A 22,838-nucleotide genomic window follows, 5' to 3' on the forward strand; every position below is an offset into this window, starting at 1 on the left:
CCTTGCTGGTTAAGACCCGTATGGCTTCCTGCACAGTGGACGAAGAAGCAGAGCACGAGTATGGGCCACAACTTAAACTTTCATTGAAGCAGGCATTATGGCATTCCTGGACATTTAACAAAGGGGAAAAGGGCCTCCCCTGATTGCTGGAAACAGGCAGCAAGCAATAACGAAAACTGGGCAAAATGGCCCCGAGTATCTGTCGTAAAAAAGTGAGGTCTTGATGTGTTCCTGGCTCACCATTGCCCAAAAAATGTGTATTACACGAGTGTGAGTTGTGGGTAATTTATAATTTCCTTTGGTTTATTATGATTTAATTTGTAATTGTGCAATGTGAAGTAACTTGCTTTTTTACAATGTTTTTGTTTAGGCAATTCGAATTCTAGTTCAAGAGCGCCTGAGCCAGGAAGCTGTGGCAAAAGCAAATCAATCCCGAGAGGTAGGATTTCATGCAATTAATACTTTGCCTGTTAACCGCTTGTCTTTGGAGACCTTTCCTGTATAATGTGTGCTGCTTCATTTGAGTTTGTTTTTCTATCTTGTTTGGGTTTTTTTTTTATCTTCGCTATAGCCGAACCTGAGCAGGTGGCAAATGGCATGATTTTTCAAAATATTGCTCTTTTTAAATAATATATCATATTGCATATACTACCTTTTGCACCTTGCCCTCCAGCGTTTACTTTCTGTTGCGGTAGGTGCAATGATGAGAAATACTATGGCAGCAAGTGCCATATCAGAAAAATGAAATTGCATTTCTTCTTTTCTGAATGACCGGTTACCACCTTCAAGAGCTCAGGTGGGTGCACACTTCCAGCTCTACATCCTCATTGAAGGCGAGCTACTCTGCTTGGAACTGGAATGATGGGCATGGGCACAGGCAGGATGGAAAGATCTGCTGAAGGTGGTAGTCTGTACGACGTGACTAGGTCAAATGGTACTGTACAGACTCGAAAGGTGCTGCAAAGCCGCGCCCTCCAAGACTGGAGGATGTGCCATTAGGAAGTTCATTGTTAATGTAAAAGGCTAAATATATCATACCGGCTCTTCTGAATCTCATCGTGTAAAGCCCTAAAAGAAATCCTGAGGTTTGTGCTTGGAGGCAGCAATGTTGGAACTGGGAAACTGCAAGTTTCCCTGCCCATTTCAGCACGCTTTAGGGAAGTGAACCTCGTCTTTACCTTTGCTGCCTGGTTTCACTATTTGATTATTTGTTGATGTGCTGCAGGATTCGTTTCTGTGAAGAGATAACATCTCAACTTGTAAACTTGCCTTTAGGAAGATTAAAATAGGCCTCGTAGACTAGATAATATAAAATGTCTCGATGTCGTAGTTCCTGCTTTGTGAAGGGGAGTGCTTTAGACTGACAACGAACTCCACAATAATGAACACAGAAAAACACAAAATGTAGGTTTTCTTGGACATCGCTCTGCTTAAACATTGTTTTTTCCTCATTTACTCTACCGGACCACCAGTCACAAATTACACTTGAAGCCTACAGTCTCCTGACACATCCTTAACTTTGACAATTAGGCAGTACTGGTTCTGCAGTTCCCTGCACTCTTTTCAAAACGTTCTCCCTTGCATGGAGATGAGCATCCTTGTCTTGGGGGTATTTTTTAGATGACCAATTGTAGATTTTTCATTTTATGTTAAGTTCCCTTCACCTATGAGACACCAGCACTTTTTTGCTGGACTTGTGTTTTTTTTTTGTCTGTTTATTTGATAATGCGCTCCGAACCCTTGGGTAGCTGGGCACAGAGTTCCTGAGTGAGTAGGAACCTTTTTCCCAACTCTCCCTTTCTTTTACTCTGTCTATGGGAGTCATTTGTAAGTCTCTTCATACTTTATTTTTGGAGTTATACTTTCCTATAGCTTTATTAGGCATCTGTAATTTACTTTTGCAGCACACAACACTTTCTGTGCAGTGTTGTTGGGGAGCCACTTGGGCTTCCCTTTTTGTTTTCTCATTTTACTTGTGTGAACTAATGTTCCCAAGTGTAGAGGGATACTATCTATCCTTTCTACATTTCCTATTTCCTATTGAGATCAGCACAGCCCAACTTATGTGCAGTGCTGAGGGGTTACATAGTATCCCCTTTCTCACTGTTCCTGTAACATTTCTATTAGTCATTTATTATCCTTGTCAGAACATGTGTTCCCAATCCTAATCCTCTCTACATTTTAAATTGTTGTTAGCACAGTCTTACTCAAGTCCATTAAGAGCTTAGTAAAACCATTCAACTGAGGCAGTGCAAGACTCCACTCTTAGTATAAGGCTGTACCACCTGAGTTCAGGGTAGCGTAGACAGAGCAGCCAGGCTTATCTTAGGAGGGAGAGAGGGCTGTAGAATCCCTACAAATTAAATTGTAATACAAATAGTCCAAAGAAACACTGAAACACTATGTATTGTATACAAAATAAATGCTTTATTTAAATACAAGTAGACCCAGATGAATCTTGGAGGGGTCAGGGGGGAGGGGGTTGGAATAAGTACTATCCCATTATATATAACCACAATTGTAGAAACACAACACTATGCTGGAAGGTAAACGGACCAAAGCATATAACCTAATTTGGGACACTTAACAGGAGTTCTAAGGGAATTCAAACCAATAGTTACTTTTTAGATTACTTTCAGTAATATATGGGTAGTAGACCCTAGCAGTTGTACAGTGATGCGCAGCAAGAAATCACTTAGTAAACCAACAAGACAATATACTTTTTGTGAATGGTGGAACACTTACTTTAGGAACAGTAAAACACCCATAACTAAAACACCCATAACTCTGATTCAGGGTAACGGTTATTCTAGGGGAGTTGTACCTTGGGGTGTATTATTCAATTACAGTTGCTTTTCAGTTCAGACTAAGGGAAGCAAAACTTATTTTAGGATAACAGTTATGCTCAAGGCAAGTAACACCTATGCACTTTTTACAGGAGCTATCAGCCACTTAAAGGCAGGTGTAAACCTAAGACTCTTTTTGTATATATCTAAAACAGACCAGGGAAAGCAAAACCCAATGTTACTCTTTCTGAATGACTCAAGGTTACTCTAGGTAGGTAAAACCTAAAGCAGACCTATTATGGACAAGCTAACAGCAAGTCGGGGGAAGTGAGACCCAGTTGTGGACACTCATACATTCATCCTAACAGGAATAGTGAAGTGAAACCAACATTACTTTTGGGAAGAAGCACAACCAAATCACAGGTGAGTAATATACCCTTACATCTACTTTCTGTTAGAATAGCGAAACAGTTTCTAAGGAAAGAAAGATTTTACATATACTTTTCAGAATGGCACAACATTTCTAAGGTAAGTACTGTTCACTCTGTTACAGTTACTTACTTGCAAAAGAAGTTAGTTTGTAACTTTTAAACACGTATTCTCTTTTCTAGGCAAAAGGCCCAATCCTTTCAAAGTCTTTCCCTTATTATTGGAGCATGAGTGGTCTCAGTGGCAGAAGGGGGGGGGGGAGTCACTAGGGTCTAGTGTCCAACAGACAGTGTCAGGATAGGTTCTTAAGTAGCAAAAGTCAGAGATCCGTAGGAGGACTGTTCAAACAGGTGAGTATTTTACTTTGGCGTTAGTTGTGGGTCCAGTGGCTTCACAGAAGACACCCTAGGAGGATTCCAGCAGTGAGCCTGGGTGAACTGGACGAGAGGCCTCCCAATCACAGAAGCCACCCCAAAACTACACAGGAATCACCAGAGACTTAAGGTAAGTAAATACCCAAGCCAGCACAGTACCTCCGCACAGAAGATTTTGCAGCAGGACTTCGGAATCTGCAGGCAAAAACCTGGTCGGTGGATTCCTTGTGGTGACTGAAAACAGGACCTTGGAAGAGATTTTGCAGCCGGGATAAACAGGAAAGGCTCTAGGCAAGGTTTACTCGTGGCTGGATGCAGCTGTGTGGACTTTGCACCTTTTCAGGAGCACATAAAAAGGCAAATATTGCCAGTCGGTTTCTTGTCGTTACAAAGGTCCAGCACTCTGGTGAGTGGATTTTAAGACTTGATTTGTGTCTCTGGAGATCCAGCAGGATGCCCACGAAGCTTCAGCAAGATTCGGAAGACTGTGCACCGCACAATGGCTTGAGGTCCCTGGGTATTGGGGTATTGGAGCCCCGCAAGATCGCAGCATGGCGTGGGATGGCTCAAAATGAAGGTCTTCTCGAGTAGAGTGGGTCTCACCAAGCTCTGGGTTATCGTTTTCGGAGTCCCCAGGTCGATTGGAAGGAAGGGCTACAGCAGGCTTTGGTTACACATCATGCCCTCCTGTCGCTGGAAATCGTCTCTTGCTTTTCCTTCAGCATCCTCTTCGGTTTTGGTTCCAGTGGTCCACTACCTCTTCTGCCTCCAGGTTCGGACTCTTATGCAGGAACCGAGCCAATCAAACAGCCTTGCAACATTCAGACTTGGGAGGGAGGGTGGGGGAAGAGGGATCAAGGGGGGGGGCATGGAAGGGGGGGTGGGAGGGGCAAGGGAGGGGATGGGGGCGGGGTGGGAGGCGATGACGGGACGGGAGGGGAAGGAGGGTGGAGGTAGAGGAAGGGGGGAGGGGAGGTGGGAGGGGAGGCGAGGGAAGGGGGGAGGTTGGTTGGTTGGTAATCCTTTCAGGACTGCCAGTATTCCAGTTTGAATTGGAATCATGCACTCAGGCTGGAACACAAAGGGCTGCAGAGTTTTGGACTCCTCCCTCGCTTCCTGCCTTCAGACACACTGGAGCCTGGGAGGGGCATCCACAGGACTCCCGGCGGAGATAGAAAATCACACAAAGGAATTTCCAACCCTGGATTTCAGAGGAAGGAACAAGAAAGGACAAGGAACACTAAAATGGCAAAAAAAACTGGGCCCATTTTGATAAAGTGAGCACCCATGGGTGCATTTACCGGGGCTGTGCACACAGCCTGCAGTAAAGGTGCACCAAATTAATAAAAGGTATCGCTGCTACTAGCCATTAAAGGTAAACTTATCCCTGTAACATAATTGTTACAGGTTTCGTGTGAAAGGGGATACTCAGTATCTCCACAGCACTCCAAAAGTGTGGTGTGCTGGTTTCACCGAATAAAATGTAAAAGATCCTTTCTACCTCTGGGAACTGTAATTCTCACAAGGTTAGCCAGAGAAAGTTAAAAGGGGGATCCCCTCGGGCAACCCAGCAACAATAGGCACTTATTGTCAAAAGGTTGTCAAAGAGGATAACCTTTAAAAGACACCATGGAGAGTCTTAAAAATGACACCCATACAAAGAGTAAAAGACTCTGCGAGTGTGGAAAAAGGTTCCCACTCATAGAGGTATAAGTGGAAATAATCCACCAGTAAAATCAAAAAAAGTTCTGGGTTTGACACAGGTCAAAAAGATTTCTCCAGCATTGGATCTTTCATGGATTCACATGCTTAGAATATTCCCAGTCGTCAGGCTGGAATCCTCAGTAAATTATATAGACCTTTTCCATAGGAAAGATTTCGACACTTTTGTGTCCTATCTACGTCGTTTTGGGCCGCGTACGCCTGCGCCATTAGGACATAGGTATAAGTAGCCCCGCCCCCGCGGCTCCCTCAGATTTCAACCGTCTTCCAAAGTAGTGGGATTACCTCGAGTATCTACTATTTTTGCTAGGTTGTGCGTTCTTTTTCTTCGACTTCCTTTGAAAATGTCTGGAAAGGCGTTGTTTTGTCCGTGTGCTACATGCGGTCTTAAAGTGTATGAAGGTGATGGGCATATGGACTGTATTTACTGTCTTCACCCTCATCATTCGGCCGACACGTGTGAGATCTGTCAGGGCTTCTCCCAGAAGACCCTGAAGGACCGTAACAGACGCCTGGTGACTTGGCTCAATGACGGGGCGGGTGCGTACCCTGCATCGGAGGTAGGCTCTACTGCCTCGAGATCTAAATCTCCGGTGCCCCCTCGTCGCTCTTTGTCGGCAGAGCCCCCCGACGAAGAAACCACAATCATCGGAAAAACACCCCTCAGATAAACATCCTGCGAGGGACTCTTCGTCAAAGAAAACGTCCTCTTCTTCCTCCTCATCAAAAAAGGAAAAGAAATTGAAATCCTCCTCGGGAGACCGCCATGGCTCTACCTCGAATCGAGTGTCGTCGACCCACAAGCCGAGTTCCAAACCGGCGGGTGTGCCACAAGGCTCTGCACCAAAAACTTCGTCGACGATGGTCAGATCGTCAACGTCTTCTTTGCCATCTGTGCCTGCTCTTCCCGCAATCACTTCGGCGGGTCAAACAGCGGTTATGGAGATGTCGTCGTTGACGGTGGCACCTTCGGTGGGTTGGCTGCCGGAAGATTTCGACCCGATCTTGCCTGAGGCCTTGTTGCAGCCAGAAGCAGCCCTTTCCATCTCGTCAGCGGAGGATGACCGTGGTCCGATTGTACAGCCGACTGATCTGGGGTTACGTGCAATCAGTTCGGGGCAACTCCCAAATGGAAGTGCCATCCCATTCCTTGCTGAATCCCCAGTCTCTATTGTGCCTTGGAGGTGTTGAACATGTTACAGAAGCTGTTACAGCGTCTGGACACGCAGTTGCCTCACACTGGTGTCCCGACGGTACCGCAGGCTATGCCGGTCATCGCCGAACCAGGCCCGGCTCCTCGCTGTACGACCAGAATACCTGCAACCTGCCCGATGGACGATTGTTCTCGCCCACACTCGGAGGAGGGAGAACTGCCGGAGTCAGAGCGTAAAGGGTCCCTTTCAGACGTCTCATTATCCCCCTCAAGGAACCCCACATGGGAGTCGGATGAGCTCGGCGCAACCATCACCGCCGGATGACTTCGGGACCTTCCATGCAATGATGGGAAAAGCGTGTGCGGAATTTGGCCTGGCGCCGGAAGAAGTGATGAAAGATTGCTTTCTCTTCGATCATATGGGCAAGAGAAGAAAATCGATGTTTGCTATCCCCATTTTGGACCATGTCTGGCAAGAGGGGTTGAGGACCATGCCTCATCCTTTCTCAGAACCGGCGATAAAAGGATGGTTAGAAAAGAAATTCAAGGCTCCGGAGTCAACCCCCACATGCTTGACGTCTCAACCTTCGCTGGATTCAGTGGTGTCTGCTGCTGCGGCCAGAAACGCGAGGTCGCAACACAAATGCACGACCCCGCCGGACAACGATGCCAGGAGACGAGATGCGTTTGGAAAGAAGGTATTGTCAGTCGGTGCGACTACAGTGAAAGCAGCCAACTCCCTGACCATTATGGCACGGTATGATAGAGAGATGTGGCATCGTTTGGCTCCTATCTTAGACCATCTGCCAGAGGAACACAGGAAGTCCGCTATGCTACTAGTACGTGAAGGGGAAGAGGCTTCCAATCACTCCATAAATATCGCTGTCGACCTGGCCGAGGCCGGTTTTAAACAAATCGATAACGGCGTCTTGTTAAGGAGGCAAGCCTGGCTTAAGTGCACGACTTTTAGACCAGAGGTGCAATACAAGGTGCTGGACATGCCGTGCAAATGGGAACAACTGTTTGGCGAGAAAGTGGATGAAGCCTTGAAGGGCATGAAAGAAGACACCGACACTGCTCGGTCACTCGGAGCCCTCCAAAGTGGCAGAAATGTTCGTTCCATTCGTCCTTTCAGAAGTGCTTCCGGAAACTCCCAGTTTGGATCACCTATAGACCGAGGTTTCAGTCGCCCCTCCTACTCTTCCCAAGGCTACAGACGAGCAGCCCAAGCTACTTGTAGAGGCAGAGATTACCAGTCCTCAAGAAGGAGTGGCGCCTACTCATCGTCGGCGAAGGATCGACAGGCAAAAACCCAGCAATGACATGTTTCGAGGCGTCCTGGGGGGCAGAGTGTCTCGTCGCGTCGACGAGTGGGAACGCATAACAACGGACCAATGGGTTTTGGACACGTTACGTCTGGGTCACTCCCTACAGTTCAAGGACAAGCCACCACACATTCCGCCAGTGTTCTTGCCGCAATCCCATCTTCAGATACTGGTGCAGGAAGTGATGCTTATGCTGCAGAAAGGGGCAATAGAACTGGTCCCGGTGGCCGAAAGAGGAAAGGGAGTGTACTCCCGTTATTTCGTGGTCAAGAAACCCAATGGAAAATGGCTTCCCATTCTATATCTACGGGCTCTCAACAAGCTGCTGAAGAATCTAAAGTTCAAAATGCTTACTCTGCAAGAGGTTATCCGATCGATACATTTGTCGTCGCTAGACATTCAAGACGTGTACTTTCATATCGCCATGCGTCGACGACACAAAAGATTTCTGCGGTTCGTCGTCGGGCGAACCCACTATCAGTTCAAGGTCCTCCCATTCGGACTAAAATCGTCTCCCAGGACGTTCACGAAATGTTTGGCACCAGTGGCAGCCCGGTTACGGAAGGATGGTCATCATGTGTACCCATATCTGGACGATTGGTTAGTAAGGGGATTATCTCCGGAAAGGGCACGGGAATGTCTGAATGCCACCATGTCCCTCCTACAGCGCTTGGGCTTCACAATAAACTTTGAAAAGTCCTCCTTAACGCCATCAAGTACCTTGGTCTTTCTGGGGGCGGAGTTCCAGACGCAGTCAGGATTGGTAAAACCATCCGTCGAAAGAGTTCTGAAACTACGACACAAGGCATCGGAATGGAAAGTCAACACCAGAGTGTTGGTGAGAAGGTACAAGGACCGTGGCGTCCTGTATACCCTTGATCAACAATTGTCGTCTCTTCATGAGGCCCATTCAGGAATTCTTGACGGATCGATGGGCTCAGAGTCAAGGTCGTTGGTCGGAAAAATTGACCATCAACAGCAAGCTCGTGCAGGCACTTCAGTGGTGGAGAATCTCCAAAAATCTAACAAGAGGAGTGCCCTTACTGGAACCTGTGTTCCAGATGACTGTGGTGACAGATGCTTCTCTGACTGGATGGGGAGCTCATCTGGATTCCCTTAAAGTTCAAGGTCAGTGGTCATCGGAGGAGTCCAGCCTTCACATCAACGTGCTGGAGTTAAGGGCAGTGCGTTGGGCCCTGAAGTCCTTTCTGCCACGCATAAAGGGATCCGTTGTACGGATAATGACAGACAACAAGACAACAATGTTTTACCTGAGAAAACAGGGGGGTACGCGCTCCAAGACTCTGTCGACCGAAGTCCAGGAGATCTGGCATTGGGCCCTCCGCCACAGGATATATCTATTGGCGTTCCACTTACCAGGAGTCAAAAATGTGCAAGCAGACTCTCTCAGCAGAGAGATGAATCGACTACACGAATGGGAATTGAACGACCAACAACTACACCGTGTCTTCGAAAAGTGGAGTCGTCCGGCTCTAGATCTCTTTGCGACGAGAGAGAACAGGAAGTGCTTACAATACGCGAGCAGGTGGCCACAGCAAGACTCACTGGGGGAAGCGTTCTCCTTCCCGTGGACGGACACGTTTTGTATGCGTTCCTCCCGTTTCCACTCATACGTCGGACGCTGCAATGGATTCACAGATATCCTTGTCGGGTGATCCTGGTGGCCCCATACTGGGCGAGACAAGTGTGGTTCTCCGATCTACTCCATCTTTCAGCAGCGGAGCCCATGAGGTTCCAGAGGATCCCGAACCTTCTGTCTCAGGACAAAGGGGCTGTTTGGCACCACGACCCAGACAGCCTCCGTCTGACAGCCTGGCTCCTGATTTCTCCGAGTTTGGTATGATAGCAATTCGACCGGACTGTCGTCGCATTTTGCAAGCTGCAAGGGCGCCGTCCACGAACGCTTCATATACATACAAATGGAAGAGATTCTGTATTTGGTGCGGGGATCAGCCAGGTTTACGTCCACTTCACATCACACCGGAGCAGCTTCTACCATACTTGCTACTCCTGGCACAAAAAGGTTTGTCTTTTTCATTGATAAAAGTGCATCTGGCGGCCATTTCGAGATTTACTCGGAAGAGACATTCAACTCCATTATTTAGTGACTGGTTGATTAAACATTTCATGAAAGGATTGTTCCGAACTTTTCCTCCAACAAAGAAGTTTCCGCCGATCTGGAGTCTTAACCTGGTTCTAGCAGCACTAATGAAGGCTCCTTTTGAGCCGATGTCATCGTCGTCATTGAAATTCCCATCATGGAAACTGGCTTTTCTGGTGGCTATAACTTCGGCTAGACGTCTGTCAGAAATACAAGCGTTGGTGATCGATCCACCATATTTTAGGTTTTTCAAAAATAGTTGTGTTGGCTACTAATCCTCACTTCATTCCTAAAGTCCCTACCATGTTCCATAAGCACTCTTCTATGGTGCTACCGACGTTTTTTCCAACACCTTCGTCTGCTGCGGAGAGGACTCTCCATATGTTGGACGTGAGAAGGGCTCTGAAATTTTACCTCCATCGCACTCAAAATCTCAGGGACACAAGACAGCTATTTGTGACCTATGTCCCTTCGGCTAAAGGTAAAGCAATCTCAAAACAAGGTCTGTCCCGCTGGGTGTCGTCTACCATTTCTTTTTGCCACTCAAAAGCTGGGAAACCACTGGAAAGACGTCCAGGAGCCCATTCGACGAGATCTGCTTCGTCGTCGTCGTCGTCGTCGGCATTGTGGTCCGGGATTTCGCTGGGAGATATGTCAGGCGGCTTCCTGGTCGGTACCACATACGTTTACCCGACATTATTGCCTCGAACAACAACATGCTGAGGATACACAGATGGGTCATGCAGTCCTACGGCACCTGTTTCAATAAGGTAGGCCCCAATAAAAGGGGTATATCCTTTGGCTAATGTACTTTAAAGTGTTGTTTTTTTAGCTGTTCATGTACTATTATTTGAAGTTTAGCCATGGCGAATATGCATTCATGGTTATAGTGTTATTGGTTTGCATACACACCTCCAACTATGGGGGATACTGCTGTACAATCTATTCTAAGCATGTGAATCCATGAAAGATCCAATGCTGGAGAAGGGAATAGTTTCTTACCTGTAACTCCATTTCTCCAGCATTGGTATCTTTCATGGATTCACATGCGCCCGTCGGCCTCCCCTGGCATGCAAACCAGATGTCCCCCCCCATACTACTTTGGGGGTCGAAATCTGAGGAAGCCGCGGGGGCGGGGCTACTTATACCTCTACGTCCTAGTGGCACAGGCGTACGTGGCCCAAAACGACATAGATAGGACACAAAAGTGTCGACATTTTTCCTATGGAAAAGGTCTATATAATTTACCGAGGATTCCCAGCCTGAGGGGGAATATTCTAAGCATGTGAATCCATGAAAGATACCAATGCTGGAGAAATGGAGTTACAGGTAAGAAAATATTCTCTTATCATTACTATGAAAATCTTACCCAACAAGGACTCCTCCTTATCCTAAATACTCCTACGTCGCATCTCCTTTCCTCCATACTTTTGGGACATTCCGTCCTGTGGGACGGGACTGGAGCACTTTTGTAAAAAAAAAAAAAAAAATGCATCAAATGGAAAATGTGTCCTTCTCTTTTTATGCGGGGTACCGCACACGGCCGTAACCCTGCCCTCCTTAGCTCCGCCTCGCGCATCCCCCTTCAGTCCTTTTCTTTGCGCGGTCGAGACTTGACGCACTAGCATCACCGGGAAGACCTTTTTTTCTTTCCTGTTGTCCTTGTCCTTCTCTCCTGCTCCGGTTCTGCGATTGCGTAGTCCTCTGTCTATGCTGGAGCGTTTGTGATTTGCCACTTGTTCTTCTTGCGAGCATCGCCCCCATTCTCTCTGCTAGAGTGTCTGGACTCCCTTTCAGTACGGGCACTTCGTCATCTTCGTAGGTCGGAGGAAATCTTCCAGAAGGTTCCTCATCTCATTTCCAACTCTTCATTGATGGAAAGAAGAGACGCCTGGTAAGTTCTTTACTTTTCAGGGCACCCCGGCCAGGGGATTCCTTCCTGGGGTCCTCCAGGTCTGGAAGGGGTTTCAAAAGCTCTGCTACCGGGGTTATCCCTGAGGTGCCTTGCAGGCCTAATGGGCATACCAGGGTTTTCTCCAAGGGTTTCCGCAAGGGACCTTCCTATACCGGATCAAGATCGAGGTTCACCCATAAGGTGCTAATAGCCAGCATAGTCGTGCTGAGGCTGTGGGTACTGGAGATCTCTCCAAGGTCTCCTTGTCTGGAGCTTCCCACACAGACACCGGGGTGCGCCCTGAGGCCTCTGTTGAGGCTTTCTGTACCGAACCCTGGTTTGAGCTCCCTCTCGAGGGAGCTATTAAGACCGGACTCTGTTCTGAGGTTCTTCTTAACAAGGCTAAGGTGTGTACCAACAGAACTGAGAGGCCTGTAAAGGTCTTGTCTGTGAGGTGGATTCCTCAACTTTCCCACCCTCGTGGAGGTACCGGTTCTGTTGAGGGGGCACAGGGAGAGGTCGTCGACCGTAACTCCTCTGTTACCGGCGTTGCCGAGGTTCCTCCTTTTGGAGGCTAATTCAAGGGACAGGATGTCCAATAAACATCCAAGGCCCCATAGTATCGGCTCTGTCAAGGATCCTTGTGTCAAGGCTAACATTTCAGTCAAGTCCCCTGACCAATCTGTGGAGTCAACTGCCTCATCTACACGTGACGCAGTTCTCATCAGATGTTCACAAAATGGCAGCCGTTCTCGCGTGGTCTACGGTGGCCATTTTAGATTCTTCCCTCACACCCACGCTATCGTCGGCGGGTGCTGGGAACCTTCTTTTTGTTGGACAACCTTATCCACGCGACAGTGTGAATCTGTTCCGCCCTTCCTATGACTGGCGTGCTTGGATGCCACTGCCGCATGCGGTCCCGCTTCCTGGCAGCCTCTTTGTCCAAGGATGCCTTTTTCGGGATGTTTCAGAGACTTATGCACTCTGACCCCATGAAGGAGTACTTTAAGAGCTTTCTTGTAGCTCTGTGACCAGGGTTTGCCCCAAGGGTCTAACAGGCGTACTGGAGATTCCTCCAAGGGTTCTGACGGACCTGCCAGTACCGGACATTGTTCCGAGGTTCACCATCACAGTGCTAAAGTTAAGCCCAGTTCGACTGGGTGCTGGGAAACCAGGGTTCACCTTGAGATCTCCGTTTCTGGAGTTTTCCCCCACTGTAACAAGGTTGAAACCGGAGGTGGTTCTTGTGGAGGCCAAAGTCTGTACCGAGTCCCGACTCGAGGCCCCTTTTAAGGGAGCTTTACGTACCAGGTTGAAACCTGAGGTTCCTCTTGTGGAGGCTAAAGTCTATATCGACAGATCTGAGAGGCTTTCTCTGAGGGTCTTGTCGGTAAGATATTGTCCTCAACCGTCCCACGCTCAGGGTTATGGTGGTACCGGTTCTGTCGAGGGGGCAAAGAGGGGGGGGTCACAGACTGCATTCCCTCTGGTACCGGCTTGTCCGAGGTTCCTCCGTTGAAGGCTAATTTTGAGACTGGTTCGAAGAGGTCGACTAAGCATCCGAGACCACCCAGGACCGGCTCTGCCGAGGCTCCTTGTAAGGCTAAAGTGTTACTTAAGCCCCTGACTCTCCTGAGGAGACAAGTGCCTCAGCTACGCATGTGACGCAGTTCTCTTCAAGTGGCGAAAGATGTCAGGCCAACCTGCGTGGCCTACGGTGGCCATTTTGGATACCTCCCGTACACCTACGTTTGCAACGTCTGGTGCTAGGAGCATTCCTTTCGGCATTAGTAACCAGTTTCACCCTTCTTTGACCGGTGTGCGTGGGCTCCGCTGCCTCATACTGTTTCGCTCCCTCCTGCCTTTGCTCCTCTGTTCTATGTGGCCCCGGCTGGGGGTGTACCCTCCTGGCAACCATGCTCCTAAATCCTCGGCTGAGGATGCGTTTTTTGGGAAGTTTCAGATGCTGCACTCTGACCCTAATGAGGACGTAGTTCAAGCGTCTTTTCATTCCTGTTCCACCCCATCCCCGGAGGCTCCGATTCAGGTTTTCTTTCAAAACCTGAGGCGGTAGGCATGGAGGACCAGTCTTCTATTTCCGCCTAGTTTGGATGAGCCTCAAGCGGATGAGGACGGCGATGAGCAGCACCGCTGCTCGGTGAGAGTATTCCATGACCAGGAGGGGCTTGTGTAGCTCTGTTACCAGGGATTCTCTTGAGGTGCTTCAAGGTCCTAATAGGCGCACCAGAGTACCTGCCAAAACCGGATGTGGTTCAGAGGTTCACCATTTGGGTGCGAAGGTTCAGCTCAGTTCGTCTTTTGCTATTTTCCACACTGAAACTGAGCTACACCCTGAGATCTCAGTTTCTGGTGCTTGTCGCACCGAGCAACGGCTCGAGGCCCCTCTTGAGGGAGCTATATGTCCCGGGTTAAAACCCAAGGTTCCTCTAAATACAGTACCGACAGAGTCGAGGGATAAATTCAACCGTCCCACGCTCGGGGTCTGGTGGTACCAATTCTCTCGAGGGGGTAAAGGTCATCAGCAGCAGGGCTTCCAGTAGCAGCTCTGCCGAGGTTCCTCTTTTGGAGGCTAATTATGCATCGGTTCCTAGGATGTCCAATAAACATCCTAGATCTGCCAGAACCGGTCGGCCGAGGATCCTTGTTTCAAGGCGTTTCTTAAGTCCCCTGAGGGGACAGTTGGCTAATTTCTCCTATGACGCAGTTCTCATCCGGTGTTGGTCTGCGGCAGCCTTTTTGGATACCTCCCTTACACCAACTTTCATGTCGAATGGTGCTGGGAGCTTTTCCTTTGGGGTTGAGCAGTTTTTTCACACGCCATGTGGACAACAGGGACCAGTTTGTTGGTCCTGGCGGCAGCTTCAGCTAAGGCCCCTTGTACGCAGAGGTTAGATTCTCAGACTCGGTCCTTCTTTGGGATCAGGGATTTTCAGGGATGCCGTGCGCACCGATCAGAAACTCCTTGGTAGTCCCGCCTTAAACTGCAGCGGTAAGGTGGTTGGTTTTTCTCTCGGCCATCAGCCTCCTCTACAGGCACAGATCATCTCCCTGCCGACAAATCACCAAATGATATTTTTTGTCAGTCACACTACACTTCAGTGGGAGGACGAATCTCGTCTCATCTGGAGGCGTGGCAAACCATCACCGAAGACTGGTGGGGTTTGGCCATTGTTTTAGGCGGGTTTTCGATTGCCCTTTCCTCCTACCCCACCCTTCAGACCTCTCTTCTTGAAATTCAAGTTGATCACTCCCTTGCCAAATAAAGCCCTCTCTTTCGAAGGGTCGATTGACTCAGTGTGGTGGTCTTCCAGGATGCGTAAATGCACATTGTGACTTGGTGCCCGCATATGAAATATCTGCGGTTCTCTGGAGCCCGCATATGAAATATCTGCGGTTCTCTGGAGCCTGCATATGAAATATCTGCGGTTCTCTGGAGCCCGCATATGAAATATCTGCGGTTCTCTGGAGCCCGCATATGAAATATCTGCGGTTCTCTGGAGCCCGCATATGAAATATCTGCGGTTCTCCGTGGGAGCAGAACACTTCAGATTCGGGTACTCTTTTTTTTTTTTTATTTTTTATTATTTTTTTTTTTGTCTCGGCTCAGCGAGACGCACCAGAAACTACTCTGAGGAGCCCCGCAGCAGTCTCCCATTACCAGAGTTTCTTCAAAGGTTCCCCATTTGGGGCTAAGACTGACCCGAGTTCTGCTGTGGCTTTGGATACCAGGGTTCGCCCTGAGGCTCTCCATTCCATCTGAAGTTAACTGTACTGAGTCTTGGCTTGAGGCCCCTCTCGAGGTGGCTATAAGACCAGGGTTAAACCTGAGGTTCTCCTGCTTGGGGCTAAATTGTTCACCAATAGAATTGAGTCCCTCATCTAGGGTCCAGGCTGTAAGGTATATCCCTAAGCCTTTCCGTGTGCGCGGCCGTGGTGATACCAATTCTGTTCAGGGGCGAAGGAAGGCAGTCGCGTACCACAGGCCTTCCAGTACCTGCTCTGCCGGGGATCCTTATGGGGAAGCCACTGAAGTTTCTAGTAAACAACCTAGATCTGCCAGAACAGGCTCTACTGAGGTTCCTTGTTCAAGGCTAGGATAGCACCCAAGGCCCCCCGACTCCCCTGGGGAGACTATTGCTTCACTTGCTCCTGTGACGCAGTCCGCCCCTGGTGTGTGATAATGGCGGCCCAACCTCTGCGGGCCACAGCTGTCTTTTTGAATACCTCCCTTAAAGTGAGGTTTTACATCAACAAGCAGGGCGACGCACACTCCTCTCATTCTGGATCTTGTCATGCAAATTTGGGCTGGGCCACCCAGTATATTATTTGGCTCCAGGCTCCACACATCACAGGTCACCTCAATGTGACTGCAGATTAATTCAGGCACCAGTCGGCATCGGTTACGAGTGTGAGATGAACAGCAATATCATCTCCAACTTTTCCAACAATGGGGCACGCCAGAGGTGGTCCTCTTTGCAGCTTGTGGGTCAACATGAAAGCTTATGCTTTCCCCTCATTGCCTCCTACCTATTGGTCGCTCTGTAAACACATCAAACCGTTGCCAAAGCAGCTGCGTGGGCTTTCCCACCAGCCTTTGTGAAACATTACTGCTTAGACCTGAGCTACAGGGATGATGCTCAGTTCGGGCAAGCTGTTCTCAAAACCTCTTTCAGTAAAGGAGTTCCATCCACCCGTTATTCTGTAAGGAGTGCTTGGTAATCTCCCAAAAGTATGGAGGAAAGGGGACGGGACGTAGGAGTATAACTAACAGTTACTCACCGTAGTGACTACCTTACTCCTAGTCCATAGTCACCTTTCCTCCATAAGCCCGTCCGCCGTCCCTTCTAATAAGTATCTTCTATTATTGCTTAAATGGTCTCAGACCTGGCGATAGAAAAGGATTGAAGAGCGATGCGGGGTGGACGGGTTTACGGCCACGTGTGGTACCCCGTGTAAAGAGAGGACACATTTTCAATTTGATGCTTTTTTCCAAAAGTGCTCCAGTCCCGTTCCACAGGACGGAATGTCCCAAAAGTATGGCGGAAAGGGGACTATGGACTAGGAGTAAGGTAGTCACTACGGTGAGTAACTTTGTTAGTCAGGTGAATGATCAAACTCAGCCCTCCAGTAGCAAGATCTGCACCACTCACTAAGCCAGCTGTAGTCCAATTCGGGACCACTGTGGGTTTTACTCGTGCATGCACACTGGACTTTCAGGCACCACAGTTGTGGACTGGAACCAGACAGTCCCACCCACTTCCTCTCTCCACACACACATGGCATGCACTAGCCCACGAAAACAGCATCTTTCCTGGACAATGCATGGACATATTAGGAATTTCCTGACCTGAGAATGCAGGATGAAGGCCAAGAAACAATATGGTCACTTTAAGGCACCAGCCACGTTTGCTAGCCAGACTATGAAAATGTTAATCGGCACACTAAAAAGAATGCAAAATGGTAAAAAAAAAAAATGTAATTGCTGCCATCAGCTAGTCCATTAGCACATATAAAACAAACATAAAATCCATAGTGTATAAGACTAAGGTGATAAAAACTAAGGTGGTAACCCCATGCACTTCATTTTGAGATGCTGTGTTCACCGATAGGAAAGCTACCAAAATAAGTAAAAAAGACAAAAGGGAAACAGTTTCCCAGTACTGATGGTACGAAAGACTAGTCAGTTTCCCCATAGGAAATTAGCAAAAGGCCAGAGAAGTGAAGCTGAAGGGTTCACTTCTCTGTAAAAAGTCAGGGCAGGTTAAAAAAAAATGAGGGTCCCTAAAATAAGGAGGCAAAGTTGCTTAAAAGAGAAATCTTAACACCAAGCATCCAACCACAAGGACAAAGAAATTAGTGCTTAAGGACCTGACTTCTTGACTGCCAGTTGGCAGAGACGAAGAGTAAAAAGAACTGACATACTAGGGTCCTCTGCAAAGTTTCTTTGTTCCCCACAACATTGCACAGTTCTATGTAATTCCTTAGCATTTCTGTTGGTAAGGAAAAATAGATGTTGGCACAGAGTTGCTCCCTCTGCTGTAGCAGTTCATAGGAGATGAGTATAATTTTGCAAAGATCTTTTGGAAGTTTCTTTTAATGAATGTTCCATGTGTCATACCGTATTTGCAATCGCTTTATTCCCCTCTTAAGAGATGCTATTGACTTCAGAGCCACGAAAAGCTTGAGGGAACCCTATTGCCTAGTTGTGGGTCAGCGACTCCCACAAGAATATTTGCTGAATTACTTTGCAGACATTTAACATTGCTTGTCCTTTACTGTATTTTCAGGGCTTGCCTATTGCACTGGAAAAGCATGTTCTTGGATTTGACACAGGAGGTAAGGAAGATCACTTTATTATGATTCACATTGTAAATGCATTTTTCTGCTGGCTGCTCATACGTTCTGAAACTTCCTTTTTGGAATGCAGGATATTCTGCACATTTAAAGGGAATTTTCGAACAAGTGTCCATTTAAATACTTTTATATTCTGTTTGACCAAAGTATAATATATATATTTGTGAGGCTTGTGGATCTGCTTAGATCGCATCCTATGCATTGGCCGATATCTAGGTGCAGTGTCAGAGTTTTACATAATTTATTTTCGAAACTCGAAAATGGACATCGACTGGGCATGTTAGTAATATTATCCCTAGTGTGACATCTATTATACCCATGATGCTTCACGCGTCGAGGACCCTCAGATTGTTTTTTTCCGCCATCATAGTCTGTCGCATGTTGTGTTTTCCTGGCTATAGATCTTTACTACAAGTTTATTATTATATTTCTATTTCCATCTTTAAGGACAGTTTTTCTGAAGTCCAGGCTTAGTAAAACCATTCAACTGAGACAGTATAAGGCTATACTACTTGAGTTCATGGGACCGTAGACAGAGCAGCGAGGCTCATTTTCTTAAGAGGGAGAGAGAGGACTGTAGAATCAGTAGAAAGAAATTGTATTCTACATATGGTCCAATGAAACACTGACACTTATGTATTGTAAAAATAAAGGGTTTATTTTATATACAAGCAGACCAAGAGATTCTTGGGTAAGTACTATCATAAAGCATGTAAACGCATTCGAAAAACACAACCCTATGCTTTAACTATGCAGATCAAAGCACAGACCTTATTTAGAACACCTAAAAGTATTTCTAGGTAAGTCAGACCTTAGTATACACATTCAGTATAATGCAAACCTATTCTGGTGGGTGGGGGGGGTGTAAAAACCATAAGTTATTTTCAGATTACTTTACAGTAATACAAGGGTAGTAGACCCTGTCCGTTGTACTGTGACGCTCACCAAGAAATCACGTAGTAATATCAACTGGACAATATACCTTTCTGATCTAGTGAAACACAGATTCTAGGAAAGATGTAAACCTATAGCTCTGATTCAAGTTATTCTAGGGGAGTTGGAACTTGGGATGTAATATTCAATTACAGTTGCTTTTCAGTTCAGACTGTTAGGCAATAATTGATGTAGTGACCCTGTGGGAGACTACACAACACTTGTCCTCCTGTTATTAGGTAATCCACATTTTGGCATATGCCTGTACTAGTAGTGTGACTGAGCAGCCAGGCTTATCTCGAGGGGTAAATGTGAGCTGTAGAATGAAATACACAGATACACAGATACAATTATCCAATTAACACTTATACTCAAGGTTTCAGTTATAAATAGCCATTTATTTAACATCAGTTTTTAAATAAGCATTCTTTAAAAAGGGCAATATAGGTAACAATCAAATATACTTTAAAATACTTTTCCAGAATCATACAAAGCTAGTAGAGAACTCTTTAGAGATGCTTTTTACACATTTCCTAGATCCTGAGGTGACTTCACTAACAAGGACAGTAATGGCATTTATATATTACTAGTACACGTTATAGATTCTGAGGTTTGCAGAAAGGCTAAGGGAAGGAAAAAGGTTAAACAAGTTCTCAGAGCACGTGAGCACTTAAATCTTCCAATGAAATCTAGACAAAAACCTTTCCTAGTAATAGTTAAAAAAAAAAAATGTTATCACCTCTGAGGGACAGTAAATAGCAGTCGAATTGAGTAGAAGAGTGTGCAGGAAGCAGGGGCAGCCAAAGTCAATTGGAACAGTCTATGGAGCTGAGGCACTTCTTAGATAGTAAAGTCTTGCACACAGTTGTAGAGTTTGTATCACTGTAGGGCCACAAGTTGTTACACTTGTGAAGGGTAGAGCTGAAATCGACTCTAGCAAAGCAGCTACTGCAGGTCTCAACTGAGAGGAGAAAAGCTAAAGAGACTGAGGCAAGTACCCCAAGTCGGAACAGTACTTTTGGTTAGAAGAAGAGTGGTCCAGCTGGCTCCTGTCTGGTTGCAGCGATGCAGATCCTGTGTTCCTGGGCCTCAGTCTTGGGGACAAGAGAGAGGACGTCTGGGGACTCCTGCGACAGATGGTCGTCGGCAGCTACGGGCTCTTTTTAGATCAGTGGCACGGTTTCATCGCTCGGTAAACAGCACCAATGTGGATCTTGGATACCGGTTGGGCTTCCTTCAATCCTTGAGTCTTGCACTCTGGTGGGGTGACTCAAGGTCTGGTCGTCCTGCTTTTGGAGGGTCCTGGGGAGACTCCTGGAGCTTCTGGCCAGATCACAGACGTTGCACTCTGCTACGGATTTCTCAACCCCTGGTACTTGGTTCCTCCAGCAGCAAAGAAGTACAGCCAGTGGGGAAGGGGAGGGTCCGGCAGAGTTCGTCTCTGAGTTAGTTGGTCCCACTAACCCAAGGGAAGAAGTCGTCCCTTCCGGAGCTTCTATTGTCGATCAGAAAAAGGAGTTTCAGCACAGCAGCAGGGCTTCACCAGGCAGTTCAACAGTCTAGGAGAATGCGGCAAGCTTCGTTCACGGTTTCTTCGTCGGGTTGTTCTTCCCAGTGGTCGACTCTGTCTTCAGTCCCAAAGCCCTCGCCTTTTAAGCAGATTTCTCCCATTCATGCACAGCCGAGCTGTCACTCAAACAGCTTCTGAAAGGACAGCCAGCCAGCCAATCAGAACTGGGTACATTCAGGCATTCCTAAATACAAAGGACAGGGGAGTTTCTTGAACCTCTCTCACCTCCTGCCCTTCCAGACACACTGTAGCGAGAGGTGGGTTTCAGTACTGAGGCCCGCCAAAGGCAAAACGAACAAAAGGCTCAAACCTAGTTTGGCGTGCAGAGTAAAACTCAAGGAAGACCGGGGCAATTTTGACAAAATTGTCACGCATGGGTGCTATACTGCAGCTGAGGATTCACCCTGTGGTATGAAAGCACAATGGTAGTAAAATGAAACCACTGCCACCAGCCAAAGTAGTGAGGGTAAGCATTTATTTTTTAATTTTTATTTTTTATCATGAGTAGGTAGGATAAGGGGCTACTAGGTAATCCCCCAGCACTCCACTTAAGATGGGGTGTGCTGGACCTACAAAGAGAAAAGGGAAGTAAAGTCAATTTTACTTTAATAATCTTGGGAACATTAGTTCACACAAGAAAAGGTATTTAAACCTTATGAGAAATCTAAAGGATTTCTCACACTGCATGCACTGAAGGTGCTGTGTCACCATTCAAAAAGTAGATGCCTATGGAGTTTGTCAAGACGCCAAAAATAAAAGAAACACATAATTCAAATCAGGTCAAACTCATGAGAGAGTGAGAAAAAGGGCCCAATCACTTCAGGGTTAAAATCCTAAAGTCCAGCAAAAGAGCTGTGGGTCTAAAGAGTTGAAGGGAATAGCACATAAATTAAAATTCACGCTAAAACTCCTAACATCCTAACATAAACAAACTGGTCCTTACACTAAACAACAAAATAGTCAAAGCAACTCATAAACATAAAGAAAATTGACAGTATTTAACCAGTATTTTGGATGACCTTCACCTGTCCTGGTAAATCCCTTCCCCAGGGTTTTCCAAAGTAAATCCTCCAAATGTTCAAAGGAACAGGAATGTCTTGAACCAGTTATAATTTCTTCCATAGTGTCGCCAGCACCTTCAACCAAGTCTTGCGAGTTCCAACTCAACATAGAAGTTGTTCAAACAAAACTCCACTGGTAACAGCTTTCAGTTGAAACGATCCTCTTCCAATGTCTGCCAAGGAAATGGCACCAATGGTAATCCTGGATGTCTTCTTTCTAAGGTTAATTGCCACATGTTAAAGAGAATTCTCATTTCTGTGCTAATTCCCTTCAACCTTGGAGACCCCTAGCTCTCTTGCTGGACTTTTGGACTTTTAATGTTTACCCTGCAGTAAGTGAGACCTTTTTCTCACTCATGTATTTCTGATCTGATTTGGACTCTGTGTTTCTTGGTTTTTGGAGTCTGACAAACTCCATAGGCATCTACCCTTTGTATGGTGGCACACAGCACCTTCAGTGCATTGTCACGGAGAAGTACTTTGATTTTCTCATAAGGTTTAAATACCTTCTCATGGGGAACTACTGTTACCAAGATTAGTAAAGTGAAATTGAATTTAGTTACCTGTTTTTCCTATGTAGGTCCAGTATACCGCATTTTATGTGGAAGTACTGGAGGGGGGGTTACTTAGTAGCCCCTTTTCCTACTTACTCATGTAACACTGTTTGTTACCCTCACTACTTTTAATGGCTGGTGGTAATTTAATGTTCCTACCATTGTGTGTTTTTACTGCAGGCTGAATCCTCGGCTGCAGTACTGCACCCATGGGTGCCCTTTTTGTCCAAATGACCCCAGTCGTCTTTTTTTCGCCATTTCTTGCTTGTGAGGTCTTTCTTGGGTTTTACTATATGCGCCAAACCACGTTTAACCCTTTTTTTTATTTTGCCTTTGGCAGGCTTCAGTGCTGAAACCCGCCTCTGGCTCCAGTGTGTCTGGCAGGGCAGGAAGCGAGGGAGGTGCCCGAAACTCCCTGTCCTTGGCCTCCTTGGTTACCGGAATGCACCCAGTGCTGATTGGCTGGCTGGCCGTCCTTGCAGGACAGCCACCCTGCTGTGAGTGGCAGCTAGGCTGTGCATGAATGGGAGAAATGTGCAT

The 22,838-nt window shown here is 47.0% G+C and overlaps 1 protein-coding gene across 1 annotated transcript in view; it reads left to right on the top strand.

Annotated features, from left to right (window-relative positions):
- Positions 1-22,838, top strand: part of RTRAF (RNA transcription, translation and transport factor) — a 229,573-nt gene that overhangs the window by 178,448 nt on the left and 28,287 nt on the right. The window contains exons 6-7 of the mRNA XM_069637469.1: positions 371-439; positions 18,114-18,162. Coding sequence (XP_069493570.1) covers positions 371-439; positions 18,114-18,162 — 118 coding nt within the window. The remainder of the gene's footprint in view (positions 1-370; positions 440-18,113; positions 18,163-22,838) is intronic.

This window comes from Ambystoma mexicanum, chromosome 14, assembly GCF_040938575.1.
Source record: "Ambystoma mexicanum isolate Mex_15411 chromosome 14, UKY_AmexF1_1, whole genome shotgun sequence".
In the NCBI taxonomy this organism is placed as follows: domain Eukaryota; kingdom Metazoa; phylum Chordata; class Amphibia; order Caudata; family Ambystomatidae; genus Ambystoma; species Ambystoma mexicanum.